Below are 24,960 nucleotides of genomic sequence, written 5' to 3' on the forward strand. Positions count from 1 at the left end.
TGAGCTGTGTTGTATAGGCTCCATTTCATGGAGCGTCCTGCGTTGACACAGATGGTACGCGGCACGGATCTTTAATTACAATAATTGTTGCGACTTGAACTCCCAACATCTTGATTAATTATGCGCGTATGTTGAACTTATTTCACACCATACCTAGCCAACCGTGCAAAGTCACGAGTTCTAACCACTGCCACCCCAGTCGGACAATAGTTTAATGCCCAATTAAATCATCCATGGTCCTGGGTCAACCTGAAAAGTCATGCGAGTGCTCGCACTCTCACAGTGCCCTCTCCAGCGAGCCGTGCAGCGCGGCGCCGTGGTTCCCAATCTCTCCGGAGCTGTGGACCCACCGTCAACACTCAACACACACGTTCACACCACCGTACATAGTAACATTACACAGATTGGTGGAGTTGGGGGGGGGTGGGCGACAAATATCCCTGTCGCAGGATGTACGTTAAAACGGAGCACTCTGCATTTTGGGCCGACAACTACCCACCGGCTTCTGCACTGCGAATTAAATTATTCCAAAGACAAACGCACGTTTTGCCAAACGTGCGTAGCGGCAGGGGGGAGCGGTGGGCGTGAATTTTTCAATGTAAAGAGTGTTCCTCTTGAGCATTCCCGCCAGAGGTCACAACCGGGTACCCGATACCCGTACCCTACCCGATACCCGGCTACCCGTACCCGGCCGGGTACGGTACGGGTACCCGTTTGCGACCCTGGTGCGGCCGGGTACGGGTAGACCGTGAGTCACTGGTGAGTAACTGTTTGTCACTCATTTCCCAACGTCTTGTCTCTTCTCACAATTCAAGTTCCTAGAATCAACCCACCTGCGCCTGCAACATGGCTTCATCCCAGAGGTCGCAATCAGGTCCCCTATATCCGTACCCTACCCGTACCCGGCCAGGTACGGGTAGGGTACGGGTACGGGTACGGCCGGGTACGGGTACCCGTTTGCGACCCTGGTGCGGCCGGGTACGGGTAAGGAATCAAAACCCGTTTGCGACCTCTGATGCCCGCGCGTGCAGACTGGTTCCCCAAGACGGTGAACGTGACGCAGCAGGGCACGGACGTGAACGTGACCTTTGACCTGGCGCCGCCGTCGTTCGGAGTCGAGTCGTACGTGGTGTACGCGGGCGTGCGGCCCGAGGCGTGCGCCGCTCCGGCGCCGCCGCTGGGGGCCGCCCTGCTCGCCTGCTCGCCTGTCTCGGAGAACAAGACGGCCGTGCGCGTGGTGAGTGCCAAGCGGCGGTGGCTGGCTGGAGTGTGGTCGCAACGGCAGCGACGGCCGGAGTTTTGTTCGTGGTGGTGGTAGACACCTGGAGTCGCCCGACATGTCGTACGTATTTGCGTTGATCTTCTTTCGCCGCCGTACGTAGCCAACCGTGCTGATCGGAGGTGCGATTAGCATGTACAATTGATGGTCTTATTTTCGTTTATATGTGTCGATTGGCTTCGATGAAGGCTATTAACATAATAAAAAAAACAGTATAAACAAAGAAACACGTCGTCTTGTTACGTCGTGTATCAAGGTCACGTGTTTGTGGTGCTATGGGGAGGCCCTCATTGTTCACTCTTCTGCCTGCCCCCCCCCCCCGATCACAGCCCAAGGACAAAAACTTCACTTACGGCTGGGTCAGCCTGCGCAACCTGCAGCCCGGAGCCACTTACGTCATCGAGGTACCCACCGCAAAACATCCGCCTCTGATCGCGAAAATATAATAATTACGGGAGTGCTTTGGCAGTGGTGTGCAAGCTCAATGTGATAATTACGATTACATGAATCTCGTCACCTTCGTCATTAGCTTTGCCTTATTAGACAATGTCCTATTTTGGGTTAACGTCTAACCCGGTCAGGTGGCTCGGTTGTAGAGTGAGCAGCTTGCAGTCACAAGGTTTAGAGTTCAAATAAGGTTTAGAGTATAACAAGGTTTAGAGGGCCTAGTTGGTTTACTCAGTCCACCATCCCTTCTGGGGCCTATACAATGAGTACCACTTTGTGGGAAAGTCAACAGTGGTTGTCCTATGGATAGACGCGTGGACTCGTTGGGCATTGATCAGAGCAGAGAATAGGGGGAAAGACTTTAATTTCATTGTGGTACCCTGAAGACACCGGGGAATTTGAAATACAGTTGGTGATCTTTTTTTCGCTTATATATATTTATAGAGCGCCTCTGATGAAGGCTGTCGATATAATAAAAACAACTGTATCAACAAAGAGAGTATTTCGATGGCAGGGGCGTGGCAAGGGATGAGGAATGGGTTGAGCACGATTGGAGGGGTTAGGAATGGGGACGGGAGAAGTGGAGAGGTGGAGGGAGGGGAGAGGAACAGAACGGGCAGTGGAGAAGCGGTGAGGCTTTAAGAGAGGAACGGAAGGAGGCTTTAAGGAGGTGGGGGTGACGGCTTCAATGTAATTCTTCAGATGTTCAGGTTTTATTAATATTGGCTCGACACTTTGTCGTCGTCAACTCGGGCTTTGATTTTTTTTTCCCAGCCCTTGCACTGCTCGATAAGAGAGAGAAGAGTTTCGTAGTTTCACTGGGGAGGGGTGGCAGGGGGTGGAAAGTAACAAGTAATGCAGCACTCGTGCGGGAATGTGACCCCCCAAACCGTGACTGGCGGTGATGCTTGTTTACCCGGGGAAGCCTCTCGCTTATCCCAAATCTCGTGTATTTTATTGTTGGTATCCCCCGGGGAGAAGACCCATTGAGCCAGCACCAAGCTCTTGATCAAGGGTGACCCCCCAGGGGAAGGAGGGAGTGCAGTCCGTTCTCCTATAGCCCGGTAGATTTGTGTTCCCGAAGAGCTTTATAATAAATAACATATAATGTAGGGTGAAGCACAGTCCGCGACAACACGTGAGGTGCGTACGTAGGCTGAACAAAGACCGATGCGCGTGGGTCTCGTCGAGAAGCATCCAGCAGCATCCCGCCGCCTTATGCGATGACACTACGCCGAGGCAGCCGCACTACCGCTTGTTCCAACTCGCGCGACGGAGTTCCATTCACTCGATCGCGTTATAGCCAAATCGCATCCCGCGTTGTAAAAAAAAATGTGTTCCCTGATACATTCATCGCGTTATATCCAAATCCCGTGATGAAAACAACACTCTTTTCGTGACCCTTTTTCAGGAGGGCCGTGTCAAGTTTTTGCAGTAGTAGTGGATGCTTTCTTAAAAAGTGCCGCGTCGAGCGATAACGGCGTTAAGCGAGGAATTTCCTGCTTACTGAATTACATTTGCACTCTACAATCAGCCTGCAGCCATCCCACGGCGGGGAAAATACCTCGGCGGACGAGTAGGGTACGCCGCCGTGTTACTGTATCACTCCGCTCAGGTGCGCAGCTCACGAAAGTAGTTAATCACGGACCGCCCAGAATCCGCGTTATAACAACGGGGGGGAAGGGGGGGCGCTCCGCATTGTGCGAATAGTGCTGCAGAAACCGCGTTGTTGCGACGACGCGTTGTGCGAGGACTGACCGTATTCCACTTTTGAGTCAAGGTGAGAGCGAGTTTCACGGAGTTGCTACTGGTGGACGATGACAGCTCCGATGTCCTCCGCCAGGTGTCTCTGAACAGCGTGGATGCCCAGAGGAAAAGAGCCATCTTCACCGTCACCCACGGTAACGCCCTCGCGGTCCTCTGTGCCTCTCTCCTTGTGGTGGGGGGGTGGGGGCTTTGTTGACGCGAGCGCTGCGTTTAGCGTCATCAGTTCATCCGCAACTGCTTACTTCCTTTCTTCCGTGACATTATTTTTTTACTGTGCAACCTGACAAAGCACCCCAATCGGGAAGCGGTCATCCCGAACAAACCGAAAATGTCACCGAAATTTTGAACGGTGGTTTCACGATATTGCAAATGGACAAAGACGCATGCGTACACACGGACAGACGTGTGCAAATCAGGCTGCTCAGTCTCACTCGCTTAGAGTCGTATGCTCACCAAATGTATCTGACGATTCTTACAATAAGCATATTGATGTAATGTCTGAGATGAGAAAGGACAGTCTAAATACTGCAGCAGTAATAATAATAATGTTTAACACGTAGGCTTTCGCGACCAATATCATCCATAATATAGGTTTTTTTTGGACTAGATCGTGTAATTATAAATGTGTCGTTAAGCCCGCCACCACCCAACACGGCCAACTCGTAAGGTTTGTCACGTAAACAGAACATTCCTGGCGAAATGTCATAATCGGATTGTAAATGTTGTGGATTTGCTCTTCAACACACCGGTGTAGTGTACTCGTGACGAATTGCCACGTTCTGTTTACATAATAAAAACTAATTTCCTGTGTCGGGTGGCGGCACATTTATACTTACGCGAGCCAACCCAAAAAAACCTCTGTTATGAATAATAATATCAGTGACAGTAATGATGAGCAACGATAACAGTGGACATGAATTGTAATGACAGCAGCGACCGCGATGTCTTTGGTGTGACGACGACGACGATGATGGTGTGACGATGACGACGGTGTGACCACGGTGGCGATGACAATGTCCTCTCTCTCGCGGCGGGCGTGCAGTGTCGGCGCCTTCCCCGTGGAGCGGGCCTCTCCGCGCCATCGCCATCACCGTGCCCATCGTGGCGGCCGCTGCCGTGGCGACGTTCCTCACGCTCGTGTGCCGCAGCAACACGCAGGGTGAGACGCCGCCGCCGCCGCCACGCGCCGGACATCACGGTGCGGGGGGGGGGGGAATAAATAATCTTTTGGGAAGACTGAAATCGCGGTGGCTATGAGATGTTAACTGCCTCGCCTGGTATACAGGAGGTCGTGGGTTCGATCCCGATTCCTGACGCCTGCTGCTGTATATTTGGAGTTTGCATGTTTCTCTCTCTCTGTCCCCGTGGTCGCGTGGATTTTTCTCCGGGTCCTGTGGTTTTTCCCTCCATATTCTGAAATGTGCATTTAGAATATCTGGCACGTGATAAGCCGCTTCGTTGTATGTATGTTGAACTTCTTTCGCGCCGTATGTAGCCAACCGTGCTAATCAGAGCTATGATTTGTGCTCAGGTAAGGTTTAGTGGGCCTTACTTGGTAAAATAAAAATTGCCTAGTTTAGTTTTCTATTCCTAATTTTTCTCTCTCACGTCAAAAACCAAGGGAGTGCAAGGTCGCTACGAGCAGAGCAGGCGGTTGGTTAACCGACGTGCCCCAACGCGTCGATGAGTGCGTCGGTCTAACCGCGTGCTCTGCTCGCTCACGTCTTTGGCCGTTAGTCGTCGTCCAAGTAACGCCGGCCGGTGACCGTGTGCTCGTTTCACTCCTGGACTTCAACTCTCTCACGGCTTCACCGATCGACGCAGTCCGTCGCGGTCTCTCCGCGAGAGACGACCCTGCCGCTCTCTCTCACGCGGAACGCCGCGTATTAATAACGCGACGCCGCCTAACCGTAGCCACAAGCCGCCTTCTAGCGCCATCCGTGCTCTTGAGCCGATCCCTTCCGTGCTCCCCGCCGGCTCTTTGCAAATTTGCGCGGCGTGGGACGGTAACAAGCGCGCTGGGTCACGTCGAGGCCTTTAGCGGTGGCGCCGGGGCGCTTGCAAACGTGTCCCCGGTTAGCGACGTGACGCACGGCGGCGGCCCTGTGCACCGTGTGCAGTGCAATGAAACGTAAATGGTCTCGGGTGTTAGATGTGCGGCTAATGGGAACCACTCGTCCTGCCGTGGCCTCCTTCCTTTTTACTCCCGTGCCATTTCCTCTCTCCCTCTCTCTCTCTCTCTCACGTTCCCTCCCCCCTCGCCCAACCATCTTTGTCCACTCCCTGTCATTCTCCATCCCTTTTATCGTTCCCTCCATCATTTTCCCTTCATCATCACTCTGCCATCGCTACCTTCATCCACCACTCTTATATCATTCTCTTCATTACCGCTTTTCCCTCATTACCACACCTTTCCCTCCCTCTCTACCCTTTCACTCTCCCATGACTCTCTATCCTTTCTCCTGTCTCTACCTCCTGACGATCCACTCAATCGCTACCCCATCACTCTCTCCTCATACTCTCCCTCCACCATCACAATCTTCCCGATCGCCGCTCACTCACTTTGGCCCTGTCCACCTCTCCCGTTCCCCTCCCCGCTCGCCCCGTTCCCCTCGCCTCGTCCCCCGTCTCAGCCGAGGGAGGCTACCACGAGTTCACGGACGACGAGAGCTCGGAGGTCTGCTCGCAGTTCGTGGGAGCGGTGGGCGAACGCTCGCGCCCCAAGATCTTCCTCTGCTACTCGGGCCGCGACGGGCAGAAGCACACGAGCGCCGTGCTCCACCTCGCACGCTTCCTGCAGGAGTGCGCCGGTTGCAGGGTGAGAGAGCGAGCCAGCCGGCCTAGACAAGCGAGCGTTTCACTGATCCAGACGCGCGATCACCTCTCCCCCACCGATCAAAACCGCCTGCCCGCCCACCCACCCCCCCCCCCCCTCGTACCCAAACACGCACTCCCCACGATGGTCACGAGGCATGTAATCAATGACTTCCCTCGCAATTCCATCGGGGGGGGGGGTCACGATTTATTCTCTGCAGGAATCGATTCGTAAAATGTTACGTGCGGTGGGTCAAACGGCCGCACGTGCCGTTCCCTAAAATCGCGACCGGGATGCTTTTGGCCAGTTCCGCCTCGTGGGTGTTTGGCACGTGGGTGGGTCACAGGAGTGCGGTCCAACCAAATTAGTCACCCGTGGACTCAACCCAATTCCCCGCTGCCACCTCGCAGAAGTGAGACCACCTCGCACTCGGTGAACGAACGACTGAACCCACCCGCCGTTGACGCAGTGGCACGACGTGGCTCCAACCCCCCCCCCCCCCCACTTTACTTTCAGGTGAGCGTCGACCTGTGGGAGCAGCTGATCATCAGCGCCGAGGGCAAGCTGGACTGGCTCGACCGGCAGATCAACGAGTCCGACTTCATCCTGGTCGTCTGCTCCAAGGGCCTCAAGTTCTTCGTGGACAAGCGCCGACGGCACCGGGGGGCGGGGGGCGCCCACGCCGGGAGGGGCGCGCGCCGCCGCTCCGGCCAGGGCCTCGCCGACCTCTTCATCGCGGCGGTGCCCATGATTGCCGAACACCTGCGCCGGCACAGGGCCCCGGCGGGCGGCGCCGACGGGGAGCGCGCGGGGGCGGGCGACCGCGTCCTCGGCGTCTACTTCGACTACTCCAGCGAGCAGGACGCGCCGGCCGTCCTCGAGCTGCCGGGCACCAAGTTCCGCCTCCCTGAGGCGCTGCCGCAGCTCGTGGAGCGGCTGCACGCCGGCCGCGACGGCGAGACGGCGGCGGCGGAGGTGACGGCGGCGGCGCCGCAGCAGCGGCAGCTCGACGCCGAGGGCCTCCTGCGGTCAGCGGCGGCGGGCCGCGCGCTGGCCGACGCCGTGGCCGACGTGCACAGCTACATCCGGCAGACGCCCGACTGGTTCCAGCGGCAGTGCACGCCGCCGCGGGCACCGGGCCACGTGGACGCGACGCGGCCGCCGCCGTCGAGCGCCGCGTCAGAGAGGGAGGAGGAGGGGGCGGGGCCGGCGGGCGCCATAGGGTGGAGCCACAGGCGGCGCGGCCGGGACGGGATGGAGAGGATCTCGGCCGAGCGGGGCTGCGTGCAGGCGCCGAGGGCCGCGTGCGGGCGAGCGACGCGCGGTTACGGTTACGGCCGCGCCGCCGCACGGTCGGGGGGCGGCTCGGCGGCGTCGCGCGACCTCGGCGCGTGCGGCGGGGGCGGCACCCCGTCCGTCGTCGTCGGCGGCGGCGGCTGCAGAGCGCGAGCGGGCGGCCTGCTGAGCGTGCCCGTGATCCGGCACGCGCCCCGGGCGGAAGAGAGAGACGAAGACGACGACGACGACGAGGGGAGCGACGCGGGAGCCAAGGGGAGGCATGCGGGGCCGGGCTCGGCGGAGGCGCGCGGAGGGGAGGCGGCGCTGGCGTCCCCGCTGCTGCCGCCCCGGCGCGACGCGTGCGGCTCCCCCGACCGGCAGGCCCTGCGGCTGCTGCGCGACTCGGGGATTTACGAAGCGCCGCCGTCCCTGACGCGGGGCGCGTCGCTGCCCTCCCTGGCCCAGGGCCCCTCGCTGCCCTCGCTGCAGCACGAGTCGGCGCTGCCCCTGCTGGCGCCGGAGCCCGGCGAGACCGACTCGACCACGGGCAGCATCTCCTCGTCCTCGGGGCTCGGTGAGGCGAACGCTCGGAGCGTCGCGGTTCGGTTTGCCAGCAGCGACCGCAGGGTCCCGTCTGAAATGCGGCGGTATTATTGTAACAAATTTGGCAAATGTTACCAATTTTTGGGGGTAAATTTGCCAAATTCCTCAGCGGCTTTCGGTTAACCGTCGAACGAAGACGGCCACCGCATCGCTCGCTTTCACGTGCGCTTCTGCGGATGTCTGGAACGTTCTTCCTTCCGATGTTAGCAAGCCGCTGGGAGCTGTGCACTTTAAAATCGTCAGGATTGACAACTCATTTCTTTAGAACTGGGGGGGCGGGCGGGGGGGGGGCAGCATCCCGTTCCAAATACATAAAAACTTCTCTTCTGCATTTACATAGTGTCTACGAATATGTTTGTCGATCTACTGCTGGATGAGAGCCTCCCCACTTCATCACAAAGCATTGTTGTACTGGGTGATGGGAGCTAATCAAAAACTCTGATTAATTGATTTCGTGTACTTTACCGTGCCGGTCAGTTCGGGTTTGTGACGATGGATTTATGGGTGTGGCAGCGTCAAAGTACAGTCCAATAACTCTCTCTGCTGTACTGCCCTCTGCTGCCTAGCACGTAACCCTGCAGGCAATATGAGAACCGGTTGTGTGCGTGGTGGTCGCCCATCCAAGCACTTTTGCAGGCTCTCAAACACGCTTAGATCTCGCCAGATTGGGCACAAGCTCCCTTAAAATGACGAGGTTTTCAGAAAAAAAATATTCTTTTTGCAACAAACATGTTTGATATCCAGAGTTGTACCAAGAAGAGAAATAGTTGGTTTGGGACCACTAGCTCATGTGTTTTGAGTACATGATGGAAACACACGTCGTGTGCTATTGTTCGTGATGTTTTCTAAGTAATGCTTCTCTCATGTAGAATCTTTTCAATATTGGTGGAAAACTTGATGCAATAATTATCTAGAATCTTTCAGAGTATTGTTTCATATTTCACAACAGGTGGAGTCCATGAATCGTCGAGATTTCGGGTCGTGATTTGAGTCGAGAGTCAATGTTCTTTGCAAGGTCACTGTGAATGTGGCGGGCACTGCTCACTGCGGGGGTCACGATTACCTATTACAACAAACATGAATCGATAAACATTCATTCTCACGCGCAAAGTTTACATAAATCAACAAATCAATGCATTGTTACAACTTACATTTTTACCAAGCTTTATTAAATTTGAACATTGATTAAAACAAACTCATATCAGGCCTCGGGAACGCCTTTAGGTTTAGGTCTTTTAAAAAGACGCAAATATTTGAAAAAGAGCTTTAAAAATCCACCTCGTTGTGGAGGTGAAGTAGTCTATCAAAACATCTAACTGTGCTGTGCCGCACACACATCGAATGTGTTGCCCACACTGATCAAACAAAGTGAATTCCATCAATGTACAAACTACTCCTGAAGCGCTATCTCGTGTCCATTTGAATCTCCGTCTGCACAGAGGAATCTCTTACGACATCCTCTTGCTCCGGATCGGCATCCTTGATTCCGCGTCTATATACCGTTTGCGTGTTGAACTTCGTTCGCACCGTACGTAGCCGACCGTGCTGATCGGACGTGCGGAACGGTGACCCCCATATGCTTCTGGCCTTGTTCGCGTTTGGACATTTCTCTTTGTTGCTTTCGAGCGAGAGCCCATTAGCAACCTCCTTTCATCTCCGCTCCCCAAACCGCCCCCCCCCCGCCTCCCTCGCCCCCCAACGCCCCTCCGCCTCCTTACCGTCGGTGCCTGCACCATTACGAGGCTTGACTTTGAACTGGGGGCAAAGGGATCAGAATAATGGGGGGCTCCGTCCGGTGCCGCGGCTTCGTCCGCCCGTATTGTGTTCTGGCCTGCAGCGACGTAGCGCTCTGCGCTAGCGAGCGGTGACACAGAGCCGTAGATGGCCACGACCATTTTCTGGAGTTACTAAACGCCTGCCTCGGGCACCATATCCCCTTACCACCCCCCCCCCTCCTCGTACGACGTTAAATTAGAAGCGGGCCGCGATCAAAGAGGGGTTGGTGGGGAGGGAGCCCTTGTTTGTGTCTCACTTTGTGAAGAACAGACGTAACGGTCCGTTTCGTGTTTTAAGATAATTCCAGGCGGTGTTCGCCGAGATAAAGGAGCGGGGAAATATTTGCCGGCAAACCACGCTTTCGATTCTTTTAAGTGGTGGGGGACGCATTTACTTGATGCATCCGGGCAAGATTGTGGTAAGGCCCCCAGCGTGTTACTACACCCTGGTAGTTTATCGATGCGTTTAATAATTTTAATTAATGATATTTACTCTGGGCACAACTGTCACATGATGGAATGCTGTGTGTAGATGTCCATTTGATAAGTGGTGCAGTGCACATCCGATGGTCAGTTGATTACAATACACCACACGCATTTTATTCTTCATTAAATCGCGTGATCTTTCGTCCCGTCGATAACCGTGTTGCGAAGCTGCACGGTCGAACAACTACAACGGATCTGAGTTTTTCGTCGGCCAGCGAGCGTGGACAAATGGCCGAGGCGGTCGGAGAAACTGTCGTGGCTACTGCTTGACCGATGCGCCGCCGTCGGTCAAGGTTAAAGGCCGCCGTTTCGGATGGCGGCCTGATTAATGGCAGAGTAAATAACAATCGCGTGCGAGTGCGTAGAGAAAGGGGGGGGGGGTGTGCCCCTCTGGAGGAGGTTGGGGGTGGCCTCAGGGCTGCTGAGATGAAACGACCTCTGCGAAGGGAGGCTGGGGCGATGCGGTTAATGCCACACACCTGCATCAGCCACAAAAACTCGTGCAGATGTTCTGACATTAATGGGAGACGGCCATCCCTTCCAAGGGGGCTGTCTCGTTCAGTCGCCTGTAAATCTACTGACTCCCCCATCCCTGCTGCTTGTCACGAGCTCCTACTCCTCCTCCTCCTGTGTGTCAACAGCTCGCCCCCCCCAACCCACATCTCTACACACACCCTGTTGTGTGTGTGTAGGAGTCGATATTTTGCGTCGCGGTTAGCGCGCTGCACTCTGACCCCGGCGACCCGAGTTCGATTCGCCAACACCAGTGACGATGATCTGAACCGGTCCTGGGCCACTCCTAGATCGACTCAGCCTCAAATGAGTACCTGGTGCGATGTATAAAATCATCGCCGCTGTGGAGACAAAGGCGGCCGGGCGTGGTGCTGGCCACCCCACCTCATGTGGCGTGCTGGCCATTCATAGGTGCACGCTTAACAGCACTTGCCCCAACAGCCTGTTAAGTGAATCCCCTTTGCGATTGGACGAATTATCACGAATCGGGGGTCACAATTCGACTCAAGATTTTGACACTTAATTTTTTTGCTTTTTACCGCTGTGGCGAATGCAGCGCCTGCAGTCGGGGCCACGCCAATAAATTTTACGCGCGACATGTAAGAGTTGAAATCGGTTGATTCTCGCGCTCCCTATTCGACGCGTGCATCGCGAGCATAGGTGGCAATCTGTTCACGCTCGTGAACGAATGCACCGCGAGCTGCTTCGGAGAAAGAGAGGCTTGGGAAACAATGGACGCGGGCCACTTCTCCACGATGCCCGAGCCCGCGGTTCAGCGCTAGCCTGACACTGGTGTCCGTCATCCGCACATCGTCCTCACCCTCATCTCCCCACGCACGCCCTCTGTGCCGTGTCACGCTCGGCTCCCCCCCCCCCCCCCATGTCACCTCCCGGGGGCAAGTGAAGCTGGGCACACCTGCGTGTGGAGTCAGCGAAGTGCGCTGCGTCTGCGGGTTCTGATTGTCGACGGTGGCCAGTGATTTACCGGTGATTGACATAACAAAGACTGCGTCGCTTGGACAAGGCACTCCTCGGCTTTGTGAGGGGATTTCGAAAAACGCACGTGTAACTTCCGTGACCCTTGATAATTCTGTGATCGTGTTTGTACAGCGCAGGAATGTGTTATTGTTTTTCTGAAATTCTTATGCACAGAATACATTGCTCTGTGTGAATATTTTCACTGTGTCGTGATAAGTACCGAAGTTTCCAGATGTTTTTTTGCACAAAACCCAAGATCACGAAAAACTGAATTAATGATCAATCCAAAACCTTGTAAAATGTTACACTTTTTTTTAAAGACAACATATATTGCATGAGTTATAACGATATGCATAGATCCACTTAGCTTCAACCACAGATATTTTTTTGTAAATCTTTACAAAAATGTGGCCACAACAAACTGATCGGAATCACTTGCCACAAAGTGTTCACATTATTTACATGAGTCGTACATGTCTACACATGCGGCACTTGTCAATGCGTTGCAAGTTGAGGGCCCTCCTCCCAATGCCATGGGGGCAGTGGAATTTATTTGACCATACTTCACCACGCTGGTCTGTACCGGTCCGTGTAGGCAGGATGCATTGTACGACTGGAGCATAGTACAGTCCAACAGATTGTGCTGCCCTGCCTTTGGCTGACAACGCGGCCTTGCAATTGAGATGAATTGCACCATCTTAAATATAAAAAAAACAATCTTCAAAGCCATGATTATGGTGGTGGTGAAAATTGTTCACGTCAGTCTATGCTGACGGTGGCCTGCCTGGTTTGTTTTTGTCCCCGGCTGCAGGAGAAGAGGACCCCCCCATCCCCAAGCTCCTCAAGCAACAGCAGCATCAGCAGCCGCTCAAAGGAGCCGCGTCTGAGTGGGAGAAACTCCGCCTGGACATGAGCGCGCCCTCGCTGAGCATCGCCCAGCAGAGCTAATGATTGTCTCGGCAAAAAAACCCTCCCTCCTCCTCCTCCCCCCCACCCACTCGTTTCTAATTTAAACACAAATTTATTTGTTAACTCTCCAATTTTTTTCTGTTTTAAGAAATATTTTTTAGAGATTTTTTTTTTTTGCCGTTAAAATTTAGTTTTGTAAAATGCTTGTTTTATATATTGTTATTTTTTTTGGTTGGGGTGGCGGGGGTAGGGGGTTCCAGAGAATGTCGTTCGGTGTGAGTGTAAATAAAGTAATAGAGTCCTTGTAATATTACGATTGTATACTTTATCACAGTACTACAGTATATTGATAAGAGAAGTATTATTTTATACGTAACTTCTGCAAGTGTAACGAAATTCCTTGTCTAACTGGGGTTGGGTGAGTGGGGGTGGGATCTGCGGTCCCTTTAAAAATATATATATTTGCCTGACATGGACCAATAGGTGACCCTAAAACATAGCCCTGGCTCATTGTTGGCGAGTGGCCAGCCCGCATGCCTTCAGCAATCGGCAGGTGTGCGCCTGCCACCTAGCTGAACACGCACAACCTCTCCCGGGGTTCAGAGAGCACAGGCGCAGTGACAATTCACGTGGAGTATAAGACGCAGATGCATCTCCAGTGTCGTTTGCAGTTCCCCGCACATTCCAATTGAGCTAACGGAGATGCTGCGGGAGTGGTCGCAAGGATTTGCCTACGGCTGCGTTTGGTAATGGGACGCCTGTTCCATCAGACGGTGTTCCAAAGAGTCTTTTAAGCCAGCCAACGTACAACTCTGATTAATCTGGACCCTATAGACCTGTAAGCAGGCGACTGCCAAAATTAATGAGTGCAATATCACGAGACACATTTAGACCGTGGGAGTATAAGAGAGATCCATCGCTTAGGAAAATTGCAAACGTGTAAAAAAAAAATCCGATATATGAATGGTTGCTGGTGAGGTGTTTTGTATATCCCCCCTCCCCCACCTTTATCCACCAAGCACATGGTCACGTGGTGTGGTGGGGTAAAGTGTGGGTACTCCCACCTCTTCAAAGACGTTTGGCTGGTCTGGAAGATTAGGCCAAATTCGCTCCAGAGGTGTTCTACAGAGCTCCCTCTAGTAGGGGGGTGGGGGGCTTCCACCAGCAGTGCACTGAGCAAGATGTTCGAGGGCACTACTCTTCCCCTTCGCATTTTATTACGTTAAGAACGCTCCGTCGTCGTCCCCCACTATAGCTCCTTCACACAGCAAATGCTCATTGTTGCCAATGAACACGATGAAGTATACTTTGTGTGCGTTCCCATACAAGACATCAGTCTGCGTTGCATTTAGCCAAAGCTACGCAGCACGTGACTGCACACGCGCGCCCCCAGATGTTAGGGCAATCGGCAAGACGTGATTGCACACACCTCCCGCAGTTCGTCATTTAGCGGCGTGAAAGCAATCGCTGGCGCGGCGGGAGGGGGAAAGTCGTGTGGGCGTAATGCGGGGAAAGTGCACGCAGCGCGAGAGGGCGAATGACGCAGGAGAAAGATCTTCGCCACCGCTTTTCCGAGCATCTCGCGTACGTGCACTGTGGGGGGGCGGCAGTTTAACTCGTCAGCAATGACTCAACGCCACGGGGAACCACTGTGGCTGCTCGCCGTGTGTCCGATGATACACGCAGCCATATCACACCTCTGATTGCCACCGGTTGGCTGCATACGGTACGAAAGAAATGCAACATGCATACAGTGTTAGATGAATTAATATTTAGGGGCTGTGTCAGTTATGCCCCCTTGTTTATGGGCACCCGTAAGTTCCATCTTCCAGGACCAGAGTTGCAACTAGGGCCCCGTTTCCCCTATCTGCACAGGGCCTTACTTGTCGTTGAGAATGCCGACCTACAATTTGTTTGTTGTCTTAACCTTTTATTGAAATTTTAACAAAGTGTGGTCTACAGATGGACAACCAAAGAGAAGATGGAGTTTTTGTAATCGGGGGCGGGGGGGGAGTGGGATGGGCTGGAAATGTGGGAACAACGTGGATTACGGTTGTGTAAGTGTGGCGAGCGATGTCCACAATTGGACGTCTTGTGCGAAATGGCCCATAGAAAAAAAAAATTGTCAGTGAAAGCAGCGTTATCATCTTTGGCGACGGTTGAAATGAATCGAGGTTGCACGGGTGACCCCCACCGGTGACCTCCGGCACCGCGAAGACTGTCAATAACTAAACAGTGGCAAGTGTTCTCAACACCAGTGGGTGTTAGCTTCCGTAGACATCTGACGTGTCGTGCTGCTAGTTCGTGCACAGTTTGATCGTTTTTGAGTCGTTAAACTCCTTAACTGCAGTTGATATAAAGAAAGGGCTGACTGACATTTTAGTCAACACTAATTACATTATTTGCGACTGGCGTTAAAAATCGTATCGCTCCTTTGATGAATATGGTAATAAACTTTTTGTCGGTTTATTTCAAGCGTGGCAAATTCTTTGTTGCTTTGTTTTTAAACGACCATTAAACAAACGCTTTGTATGAACACTTGTTGTTGTTTCACCTGTTCTTCATGAATGCTCCTGTGAAGCTTAATCATTGAATACCCGGAGAAGACATCTCTTCTAGTGGCTGCATACACCCGCAGTTCCAGTCCCCTGATTGATGAGCGACGCTGGTTTCATCACGATTTCTCATCCAACGTGCTGCCGTGGTTGGTCGATGTACAAAATCTTCTCCAAATTTGTGTAACCTTCATGCCTGTCAACCCATACGGTTTACCCCGTATTCTTGTACAGGGAAATTGAGTTTCCAGGGCCATATGGCGTTCCAGCCGTTTCATTACGGGCAAATGTTTTTGTCTGTGGTTCTCCCTTGTGATGGGACTTTTTAGGATGAACGTTGAGATTTATAGGGGCACGGGGTGACCAATGAGGTCTGAATTGGTCTGTAATGCAGTAGGGCACTGATAAGGGGTTGACAGGTATGAACCTTCCATCTCTCTTCTTCCGTCACTATTCAGTCCTTACAGCTATCTTTAATGTTTTTTTTTATATTTCACTCCATTCCATTGTTTGGGTCCATCTTGTTTCGTAGATTCTATGCGGATGGTCGTGACCCCGACACCACGGCTGGCTAGACCACCCATGCCCGTTGAGTCTCACAGCTGTACTCGACATCTGTGAAACAGAGTTATGAATAAACATTCTGATTTTGTACTGCCAGTTTGGGCACCCGCTCATCTCGCGGCGCGGGACACATCGATCCCGAATCCCCTCACACGTGCTCGAGATCGGGGGGTGAGGGGGGGGGGCCTTCCAGGGTGACTTGGTCAACATTGGGGGGGGGCCCTCCAGGGTGACTCGGTCAACATTTTCAGTGACGTTTATTTCACCAGGCGAGAGTTCAAGAGGCGCCAGGATGAGTCGCATTTGCCATCCCCTGGTCACCGCACAACGCCATGCCGACAACGAACTGGCAAGCTCTGGTGGTCACCAATTCGAGGATGAACCCTGCTGACCTTTTGAGATCGGGGCCATTCAGGACGACTCGGCCAATGGTTCAACAAGAGTTGTGTTTAGTCTACTCAAGAGGTCAGGATGAGTCTCATTTGCAAGAGTGACCTGGGGACATTTGTCTGACAAGTAGCGGGGGCGATCACTGTGGAGTATAATCCCGAATTGAGTAATTTGCGCATTTGACAAATGTGGACCCTGATGCCGGCACGCGATGGCCTCCTCTTGCCCATGGAGATCTTTCAACGTTTACTGCGACGCATCGTGAATGTTGGTGATGACACTCACGGTAATGATGAAGGCGACCCTGGCATTGTGAACCTCTGCAATTAGTGGCGCTGTCCCCTGGGCCGTGTCACTGCCCGTAGCTTCGTGGACGCCTCCGCTTGCTGTGGCTGGCTGTCATGTGTAATATCTTCAATATTGGCGGGAGACGAGTTGACGGGGCAGCACTCTTTATTCACAACGGTTGCACACGTAACAGTCCCAACCGAGATAACACCTATGTCACACGTGCCTGACTCGGCCACGTACTCCGTCTTCCCCGTGGGGTACGCGCACCTATCTCTGCCTCGACTCAGGCTCTCCGGCTACGCTCTCCCCACGGGAAGCTATCAGACCCCTACGCACACCCGGCTTGGGTCGTACTCCGTCTCTCCCGTAGGGTACGCGTGCCTACCTCTGCCTAGACTCAGGCTCTCCGGCTACGCTCTCCCTACGGGGAGCTATCAGACCCCTCTTGTCAGACTACGGGTCTCGACCACTGGGCTACACAGCCCGAGCCCTTACAAGGGCGTCGGACCGTGAATCCCAAGGCCTCGCCTCTGAGCCTCTCAGAACCCCGCTCCTTACAAGGGCAGCGGGGCTAGGGGTCCCAGGGCCTATCTCTTCCTCCGTCTTCTGTCTTCACTGGTTACCAACTCCCCGAGTGCCATCGCGCATCGCCTTACATAGCCCTCCGCTCCCGAGGGGGCGGAGCCTATGCGGACCGCGATGTGAGCATCCACTCGATGTAACCAATCACCACGCGCTGCCTCACGATCCCTCCTGCCAGCGCGTATCACCACTACACATGCAGCTGGGGGAGTGTGTATGTGTGTCGAACTTCTTTCACACCGTACGTAGCCAACCGTGCTGATCGGTGGTGGGGGGGAGTGTTGGCGCAGTGGTTAGCACACGGCGCTACGAACCCGGCGATCTGAGCTCGTTAGCAATCACGGTAACGAATCTTTGAATCGGTCCTGGACCTCCCCTGGGTCGACTCAGCCTCGACTGAATACCGGGTGCGATGAGTACACATCGTCACTAGGGAGACAAAGGCGGCTCGGTGTGGTGCTGGCCACCCACCTTGGTGTGCCGTGCCAGCCTTCAATAGGTGCTCGCTAACTGCACTTGCTCCAGCAGTCTGTGAAGGCGATAGGAGGCGAAGTGTATTGCTCCCAAAGAGGGCTCTAATAATGTGCAAGTTAAACATTTGTGTTTTAATAATAAATGTTTTTTTTATTTAGGGCCCCTTTATAACATGTGCTAGAGCCCCCGGCACGAGCTTCATCCGGCACGGCTCGTGACCAAAGATGCCTCGTGCCCTTCGCGCAGCGCAACGAGCTGCTAAGTTCGCTTCTTTGCCCCCGTGAATGAAACTGCAATACGGCAACAACAACAAGTGATAATTGGTTCTTTACCCTTCTATCTGGCAACAAAACTGACACCTCCTTGTAAAAGGTGTCAGTTTTGTTGCCAGATAGAAGGGTAAAAAACCAATTATCATATTTTTACTGGCAAATGAGGTTCCCATAGTGTAGATGCTTGCCCCGAGCTCTCATACTCTGATGGTGCATTGTCTTTGAGTTGTGCGCCTTTTGGCGTCATCTGGTCCAACCCATGTGAGACTAGGCTCTAAGGAAAGCTGTCTCGGGTATGGACCAATCAACTTCAAGGACAGTGCACACTATCAGAGTTATGTCTTTTGTTTGTATTATGACTGCAGGTATTGCGGTCTATGCAAACATGACTCCTTGTAAAAAGGTGTCAGTTTTGTTGCCAGATAGAAGGGTAAAAAACCAATTATCATATTTTTACTGGCAAATAAGGTTCCCATAGTGTAAACAACAACAAGTGTAGGAGCTCCTGGAAGCGATCGGAGACGTTGGAACGCAACGCGTCAACCTGCGAGGGCGCCTCGCTGCAACGGCGCCTTAACCCCAATGTCGCTGTACGCCGAACAGGAAGGCGTTCCAGTCGGAGTGGTCTGACTGGTCGCCCTGCAGCGTCTCGTGTGGCAGTGGCGTCAGCTCTCGGTCCAAGGTCTGCATCGGAACGGGCGCTTGCAAATAAACACATTCCTGCGGAGGGAGCTGGTAGGAACGTTGGGTTGCTCGCTCAATGGCCTGCAGGGTCAACGGCGGCGTGGTGTATTCCGCAAATATGGCCGACTGTGAGGGCGGGCACAAGCCGGCGTGAGTAGGTGAAACGTTGAGTTTTATAAGGGCACCACGGGGTGACCAGCCCCTCCCCAACCAGCCCCACCCCTCCCGCCCCTCACCCAGCCCCACCCTCCCCACCCATCACCCAGCCCCACCCTCCCCTCTCCACCCAGCCCCACCCCTCCCATTTTTGGATGCACGACGGACGGACACAATAATCCCCTGTCGGCTGGTGTAACCAGGAGGTTCCTACCAGTATTATTGGATCAACGCTTGTTGCCGTATTGCAATTAGTAAGGTTTGTCACGTAAACAGAACATACCAATTCGTTACGAGTACAGCAAAACCAGTGTGTTGGAGAGCCAAGCCACAACATTTACAAACTGAGTACGACGTTTCGCCAGTAATTACAACTAGCTTCATCAGGCAACAGCCAGATTTGTGAAGCATTCACAAGTACTAGCCCATCTGATGACCCATCAGTGTTCACGTTGCCAGCACCCGCTTGTGGCCCAGCCTGCCGATTCTATTAAGCGGTCAATTGTTTAAACATTGCGGTGTAGCGGCCTCTAGTGGCTGCAGGGAGGGGGATCACACGAACCCATAGCATAGAACATACCAATATATACTGACACTGACACGAGATTAGATGCGTGTATGATTAGCTTAACAATCGAAGTGTTTCAATTGATGTGCTGTGAAGGAGGGCCATTGCCCGAAACGTCACATTTTTATTTTAAGGTCAATTCCAGGAATATCCTTGTCAAAACCCAGACAGGTGGGAAACTTAGCTCGTGGATAGAGTTATGTACGACAGGCGTTATAGACTACATCATATCTACAATTTGGACAGTAAAGTGACGTGCATACAAATGAACGTTGTGTAGAGAAGTTCCGACGGACGTACTCGTAGACGGAGGTAAGTTAAGGGCTTCCGCCAGGGTTTATTAAAGCTTATCAATAATACACAGGGTACACAACTCCCAGGGGCTAGGGGTCCTACTCTGAGTGTGGGTCCCTACCGGCTAGCTCCGGTCTCTCTCTCTCGTGTCGGATCGTGGACTCTGCCGACTCCACCGAGCGGAGAGAGAAGCACCTCTACGGCTACCACCAGCTTCTCCCCAGACTCCCTATTCGATCCCTCTCTCTACCCCTGGTTCCCTCTTCACCCTGCTTACTTTACCCGTTCCCCCAGTGACCCCGCCTACGTCACGGGGTATCCCTTAAGTACCCTAGGAGACGTGACGTCATCGCACTGAACGGCACACCTGACGTCACGTCCCCATTTTACTCCTCTACAGTTGTACCACACTTGTCAACCTCTGGGTGCCACTCCAATGCCTGTCTGTGTGGCCTGCCCTCCTCCACCCTGCCACACGTGTGAAGTTCAACACACCGTACATATATAGCACTGAGCCATACTCTTTGGTTCTTTCGGTAAAGTCACGTAGGTATAAAATAAATTAAATAAAATTAAATTAAATAATCAAATTTTATTATTTTATTTTATACCCACGTGACTTTACCGAAAGAACCAAAAAGTATGGATCCCTGCAGTCACGAAAACTTTAAATCTAGCACTGAGCCAGTGTGGTGGATTGACAAACAGGGGCTGTCTGTACATCACATGACAATTACTCTGACAAAGACACCATGTGTATGTGTGTGTGTGCCAAATACAGGTAATTTGCATGAGCGTTACCTTAATTACGGCTTTGGTTTTCAGGCCCAAATGTTAATCCAATTATTATAATTGTGAGTCAACTTAGGCTATGATGTATCACGAACGAAGCTAACGGACTCGTGGATACGCATTATTATTGATATACATTAACGGTATATTACGGGGCAGTACGTACTAAATAAAACAACATCACGACAGCGCTTGTGCCAGGCTAGGTGCACCATGAGGCAGAGGTGGGACAAAGTCATTGTTATGCAAGTCCAAGTCGAGTCGCAAGTCATCAAATTCATGACTCGAGTCTGACTCGAGTCCAAGTCACATGACTCGAGTCCACATCTCATAGGTGGGACAAAGTCATTGTTATGCAAGTCCAAGTCGAGTCGCAAGTCATCAAATTCATGACTCGAGTCTGACTCGAGTCCAAGTCACATGACTCGAGTCCACACCTCTGCCATGAGGTATTATCAATGACGGATTACTTCACAGTCTGCTTCGGTAATGGTACATATTGCTCCCCCACCCGCATCAATGCATTGACATTCCAGTTGTGTTTATGTTTGTTATGAAATGTAGACACAAATGGTAACCCGGTCGGTCAACGTCGCCTTTGGTGTCTTGTGGGGAGCGGTGGCGCAGCGGTTAGTGCGCTGCGCTACGAACCCACACCGTGTCAACCCACACGCTTTACCCCGTATTCTTGTACAGGGATATTGAGTTGTCAGGTCCATACGGCGTACAGCCGTTTCAATACGGGCAAAAAAAAGAATGTTTGTGTCTATTTGTTTGTGTTTCTCCCTTGTGATGGGACTTTGTGGGATGAACGTTGAGATTTATAAGGGCACCACCGCCACCACGGGGTGACCAATAAGGTTGTTCTGTAGTAAGGTAGGGCACTGATAAGGGGTTGACAGGTGTGTGTGTATCCACATATCAAGCAAGCAGCAGCAGAAGGGTGCAAGATCAGAGACAGCATAGCATGATGAGAAGCATCATTGACATCAATTATCAAAATTAATATAAAAAAAACGTTTTGCATAGTAATATAATTTTGGTCTATTTGTTTGTGTTTCTCCCTTGTGATGGGACTTTATAGGATGAACGTTGAGATTTATAAGGACAGTCTGCATAAACTAACTACCACGTGTTAGTAGTGCAGGCTGCACTAGTGGGTGGGTGGGATCGTTGTCTTGGTGTCTACTAACTACCACGTGTTAGGGATCGTCCATAAATGACGTCACGCGATTTTTGGACGATTTTTGACCCCCCACCTCGTCACACGGCGTCACAAAAAGTCAAATATGACGTCACAAAGCTCTGCCCCCCCCCCAAACCATATTTCCATTTTGCTTCAAATCGTTTTAAACTATTGTCATTGTAGTGCGTATTTAATGTGGCGCTGCACTCTGATGTTGTAGGAGAAAACATTTATTAAAAAGTCTATTTAATTAAGTAGAACGTGTTGTCTATATTTAGTTAAAGTTGCGCATTTTGATGTGACGTCACATTTCTCAAAACCCCCCCCCTCGTCACAAATGTCTGACCCCCCCTCCCCCCGCTAGATGCGTGACGTCACTTATGCACTCGTGGGTGGGAGGGATCTTTGTCCTGGTGTCAACGGCCCAGCGAGCCGGGCAACGCGCCACGATTGGTCCAACGCCTTCCCCCCCGGGCGGTCGCCACGGCAACGGTTGTTTGGCGCGCTCTGATTGGTCCGTTCAAATCCGCCCGTTGTTTTTGAACGCAAGCCCCGCCCACCACCACCACCGCTGCCACCACCACCACCTCGCTGCCGCCTCTGCTAAGTTTCAAGCAAAAGTTTGGCGGCGTTCGTAACCTTATGCATAAAAAACACCCACAACACCCCACGACTATTAAGCGTATTGTTTTACGTGTCTCGATACGTTCACCCTAAAAATGCGGCCTCAAGCAACGAAAAGCCGAGCGGCGTGCGAGGAGAGGCCTCACGAAGCGGACACACCGCGGATAAAGGACCCGCGAAAGTGAGTTGGGGCCCTCATCTCACACGACACATCTACTGCTGGATGAATGCCTCGTCCCGCATTGATCTGTGTGTGTTGTGGCGATGTACGCGTTGATTTGGTCGATCACAAAGCGCTTCGCTCCTCGGCTTGCTCCCACCAAACCCCTCCTCCCATCCGCTGTTGTTCCTTGACCATCGGGACAGATTCTTAAGTTCATCACCAGTTTTAATTGCTCTGTTAAACCCACGCGTTGCTCTATAATCCCATGTGTTCGTCATACCACCGGTTTTATTCCACGCATCCCCTTCCCTACGGGATTGTTGCAGCGGCCACGACTTTATGGGGCCAATAATAACGAATCGTAAATATTCGTGCCTCAGATTTGGTTTAATGTAACGAACATGCCAGGAGAACGTGTCTTGTGTTGAGTTTCCAATCATCATCAGACGTGTATGTATCTGCGTGCTGTGTTGAACTTCTTTCGCACCGTACGTAGCCGACCGTGCTAATCGAAGGTTGAGCGATAGCTGAACTGGTGGGTGAAGGGGATAAATAATCCACCTACCACCATTATAAGTTCCCACGACTGTACTTGGGTGAATTGTTCAGGGACACTTTGGTTCAGGTGGTCCATTGGCTGTCATTCATTTGTTTGTTTTACGTATAAACGCGTTCATTAATCGTTAATTTGCTCACTTTTACAGGAAAGTTTTAGTGAGTCGTATTCTAGGATGGTTCAGCAGTAAGTAGGGTGTTGGAATGATTAATAAATACTTGAGTGCATTGATGGATTTGTTTGTCTGTCAGGCAGGTAGTGGACCCCTTATCAACCTATTGGTTTTGTGTTATATTTAATCGCTTTGGTAATGAATTGACGTGGCATATTTAGCTTTGTCTCGTCTATACTGCATTTTTTTACCGTACATAATGGTCGGTTCCTTTAAGCTACTTGTATAATTCGCGTGCAATCATCAATTTTGCACTATTTGATGCATGTATTGTAAGAATGTGTTTAATCAAGAGCATCCGTCATTGTGTGCTTAATGTTTACAATACGGTATTTAAAAATGCCAATTTTAAATGGATATACACCATTGAAATGAAGGAGAAATTATAGAGAAAGCAACATTTTATTTCAAAGTCTCTACATTTCCCAACGATCTTAATGCACTTGCTGAATATTTGAACACGCCGTATCAAATGGAGCCATCACTATCACAATACACTTTAGAGAAGAAAGATGGTAATTAGAAATCAGTGGCATGTATATACACGAATCGCCCCGTTTCTGCTGGATACTTTTTGTCTGAAGTAAAACGAGTGTCTAAATGATGTAACATTCACTTACCCCTGCCCTAGTAATGTGGAATTTTAACTCCTGGTTGATAGTGACTTTTTGAAAGCGTTCACATACGCTAATTATGTTTGAAAGTCAACGGTCTTGAGATGCATTTAAACTTCGAGATCTTAATCTGTACGAGCAAAGGAAATGATGGGCTGGATTACTGCTGTGATTTTTTTTGTATTTAAAAGTGAACTGACCAAGTTAAACCGCTCTCCTGAAATCTGATTATATACGGAATGTCCAACGCAATCTTGATGTAAAACATTTATGTCTACACACAACTGCCTTTTGTTTACAATTGAATGTATATGTTCGTTTTTTTTAATTTGACATACCTGGTGCTTTAGCAACATTTAATTTTTACGTAAAAATAAACTTGTAAATGCGGTAATTTTGCAATTAAATTTGTCGTCAACTAATTTTAAATCATGTGTATTATCGACTCTTACTGTGTGAAGTAAAAATGTTATTATATAAAAAATTCACTGCCTGGTGAAGACTGCTCCGTGCCATTTAGGTTAATGTGGGTTAAATAGGTAATATTTTGCGCTTAGTGGTGTAGTTAAGTGGGTAGCATGGATGTAATTGCTTAGTACTTAGTGCTGCCTTTTATAAGTCTAATTGCACCCTGAGACAATCTGTAGTTAGTTAAACGCTATACTCTTTGGTTCTTTCGGTAAAATAAATATTTCTAACTACGTGACTTTACCGAAAGAACCAAAGTGTATGGATTCCTGCAGTCACGAAAGCTTCAAATCAAGCTCAACACTGTCCCAGTGTAAGACTATGTTGAGACCTACAGGGGGAGCTGTGTGGACATCCTTTGGAGAGGCTGGTGTGCGTTAGTTCATTGTGCCAACGTAATCACTGACTATTGTACGCTGCTTGTGACAGAGTGGTGCACTTGCCAAAAATTGATTTCGTGGTTTAAAAATATGGTAGTGGAGGGGAAAAAAGTATGAGTCATAAGACGACAAGAATACACACGATATGCCCGTAGAATCCTTACCGTCAGGATTGTTTGCTGCTGATGAACAGTAGATGCCAATGATGCTGTGTTTACGTAATTAGGGACCATGAAAGAGTTAAAATGCTCAAATGAGAACAAATGCCAATATATTGTGTATAGAGCTGAGGGGTGGCTCAGTGCTTCTCACACATTGCATTATT

At 51.4% G+C, this 24,960-nt stretch overlaps 2 protein-coding genes across 4 annotated transcripts in view; both read left to right on the forward strand.

The window, feature by feature from the left end:
- The window catches only part of IL17RD (interleukin 17 receptor D), an 88,106-nt gene extending 72,720 nt beyond the window's left edge, over positions 1–15,386 (forward strand). Inside the window, exons 7-13 of one of the 2 annotated variants that reach the window (XM_078872318.1) lie at positions 1,032–1,237; positions 1,609–1,683; positions 3,570–3,627; positions 4,536–4,691; positions 6,127–6,311; positions 6,825–8,160; positions 12,753–15,386. In XM_078872318.1, coding sequence (XP_078728444.1) covers positions 1,032–1,237; positions 1,609–1,683; positions 3,570–3,627; positions 4,536–4,691; positions 6,127–6,311; positions 6,825–8,160; positions 12,753–12,889 — 2,153 coding nt within the window. In that variant the 3' untranslated portion in view covers positions 12,890–15,386. The remainder of the gene's footprint in view (positions 1–1,031; positions 1,238–1,608; positions 1,684–3,569; positions 3,628–4,535; positions 4,692–6,126; positions 6,312–6,824; positions 8,161–12,752) is intronic. The other variant, XM_078872319.1, reaches the window with a different exon arrangement.
- A 6,880-nt stretch (positions 15,387–22,266) lies between these two features.
- Positions 22,267–24,960, forward strand: part of ARHGEF3 (Rho guanine nucleotide exchange factor 3) — a 63,232-nt gene continuing 60,538 nt past the window's right edge. The window contains exon 1 of one of the 2 annotated variants that reach the window (XM_078872320.1): positions 22,267–22,463. In XM_078872320.1, the coding sequence (XP_078728446.1) occupies positions 22,378–22,463 (86 nt within the window). In that variant the 5' untranslated portion in view covers positions 22,267–22,377. The remainder of the gene's footprint in view (positions 22,464–24,960) is intronic. The other variant, XM_078872321.1, reaches the window with a different exon arrangement.

This window comes from Lampetra fluviatilis, chromosome 34 (genome assembly GCF_964198595.1).
Source record: "Lampetra fluviatilis chromosome 34, kcLamFluv1.1, whole genome shotgun sequence".
NCBI lineage: Eukaryota > Metazoa > Chordata > Hyperoartia > Petromyzontiformes > Petromyzontidae > Lampetra > Lampetra fluviatilis.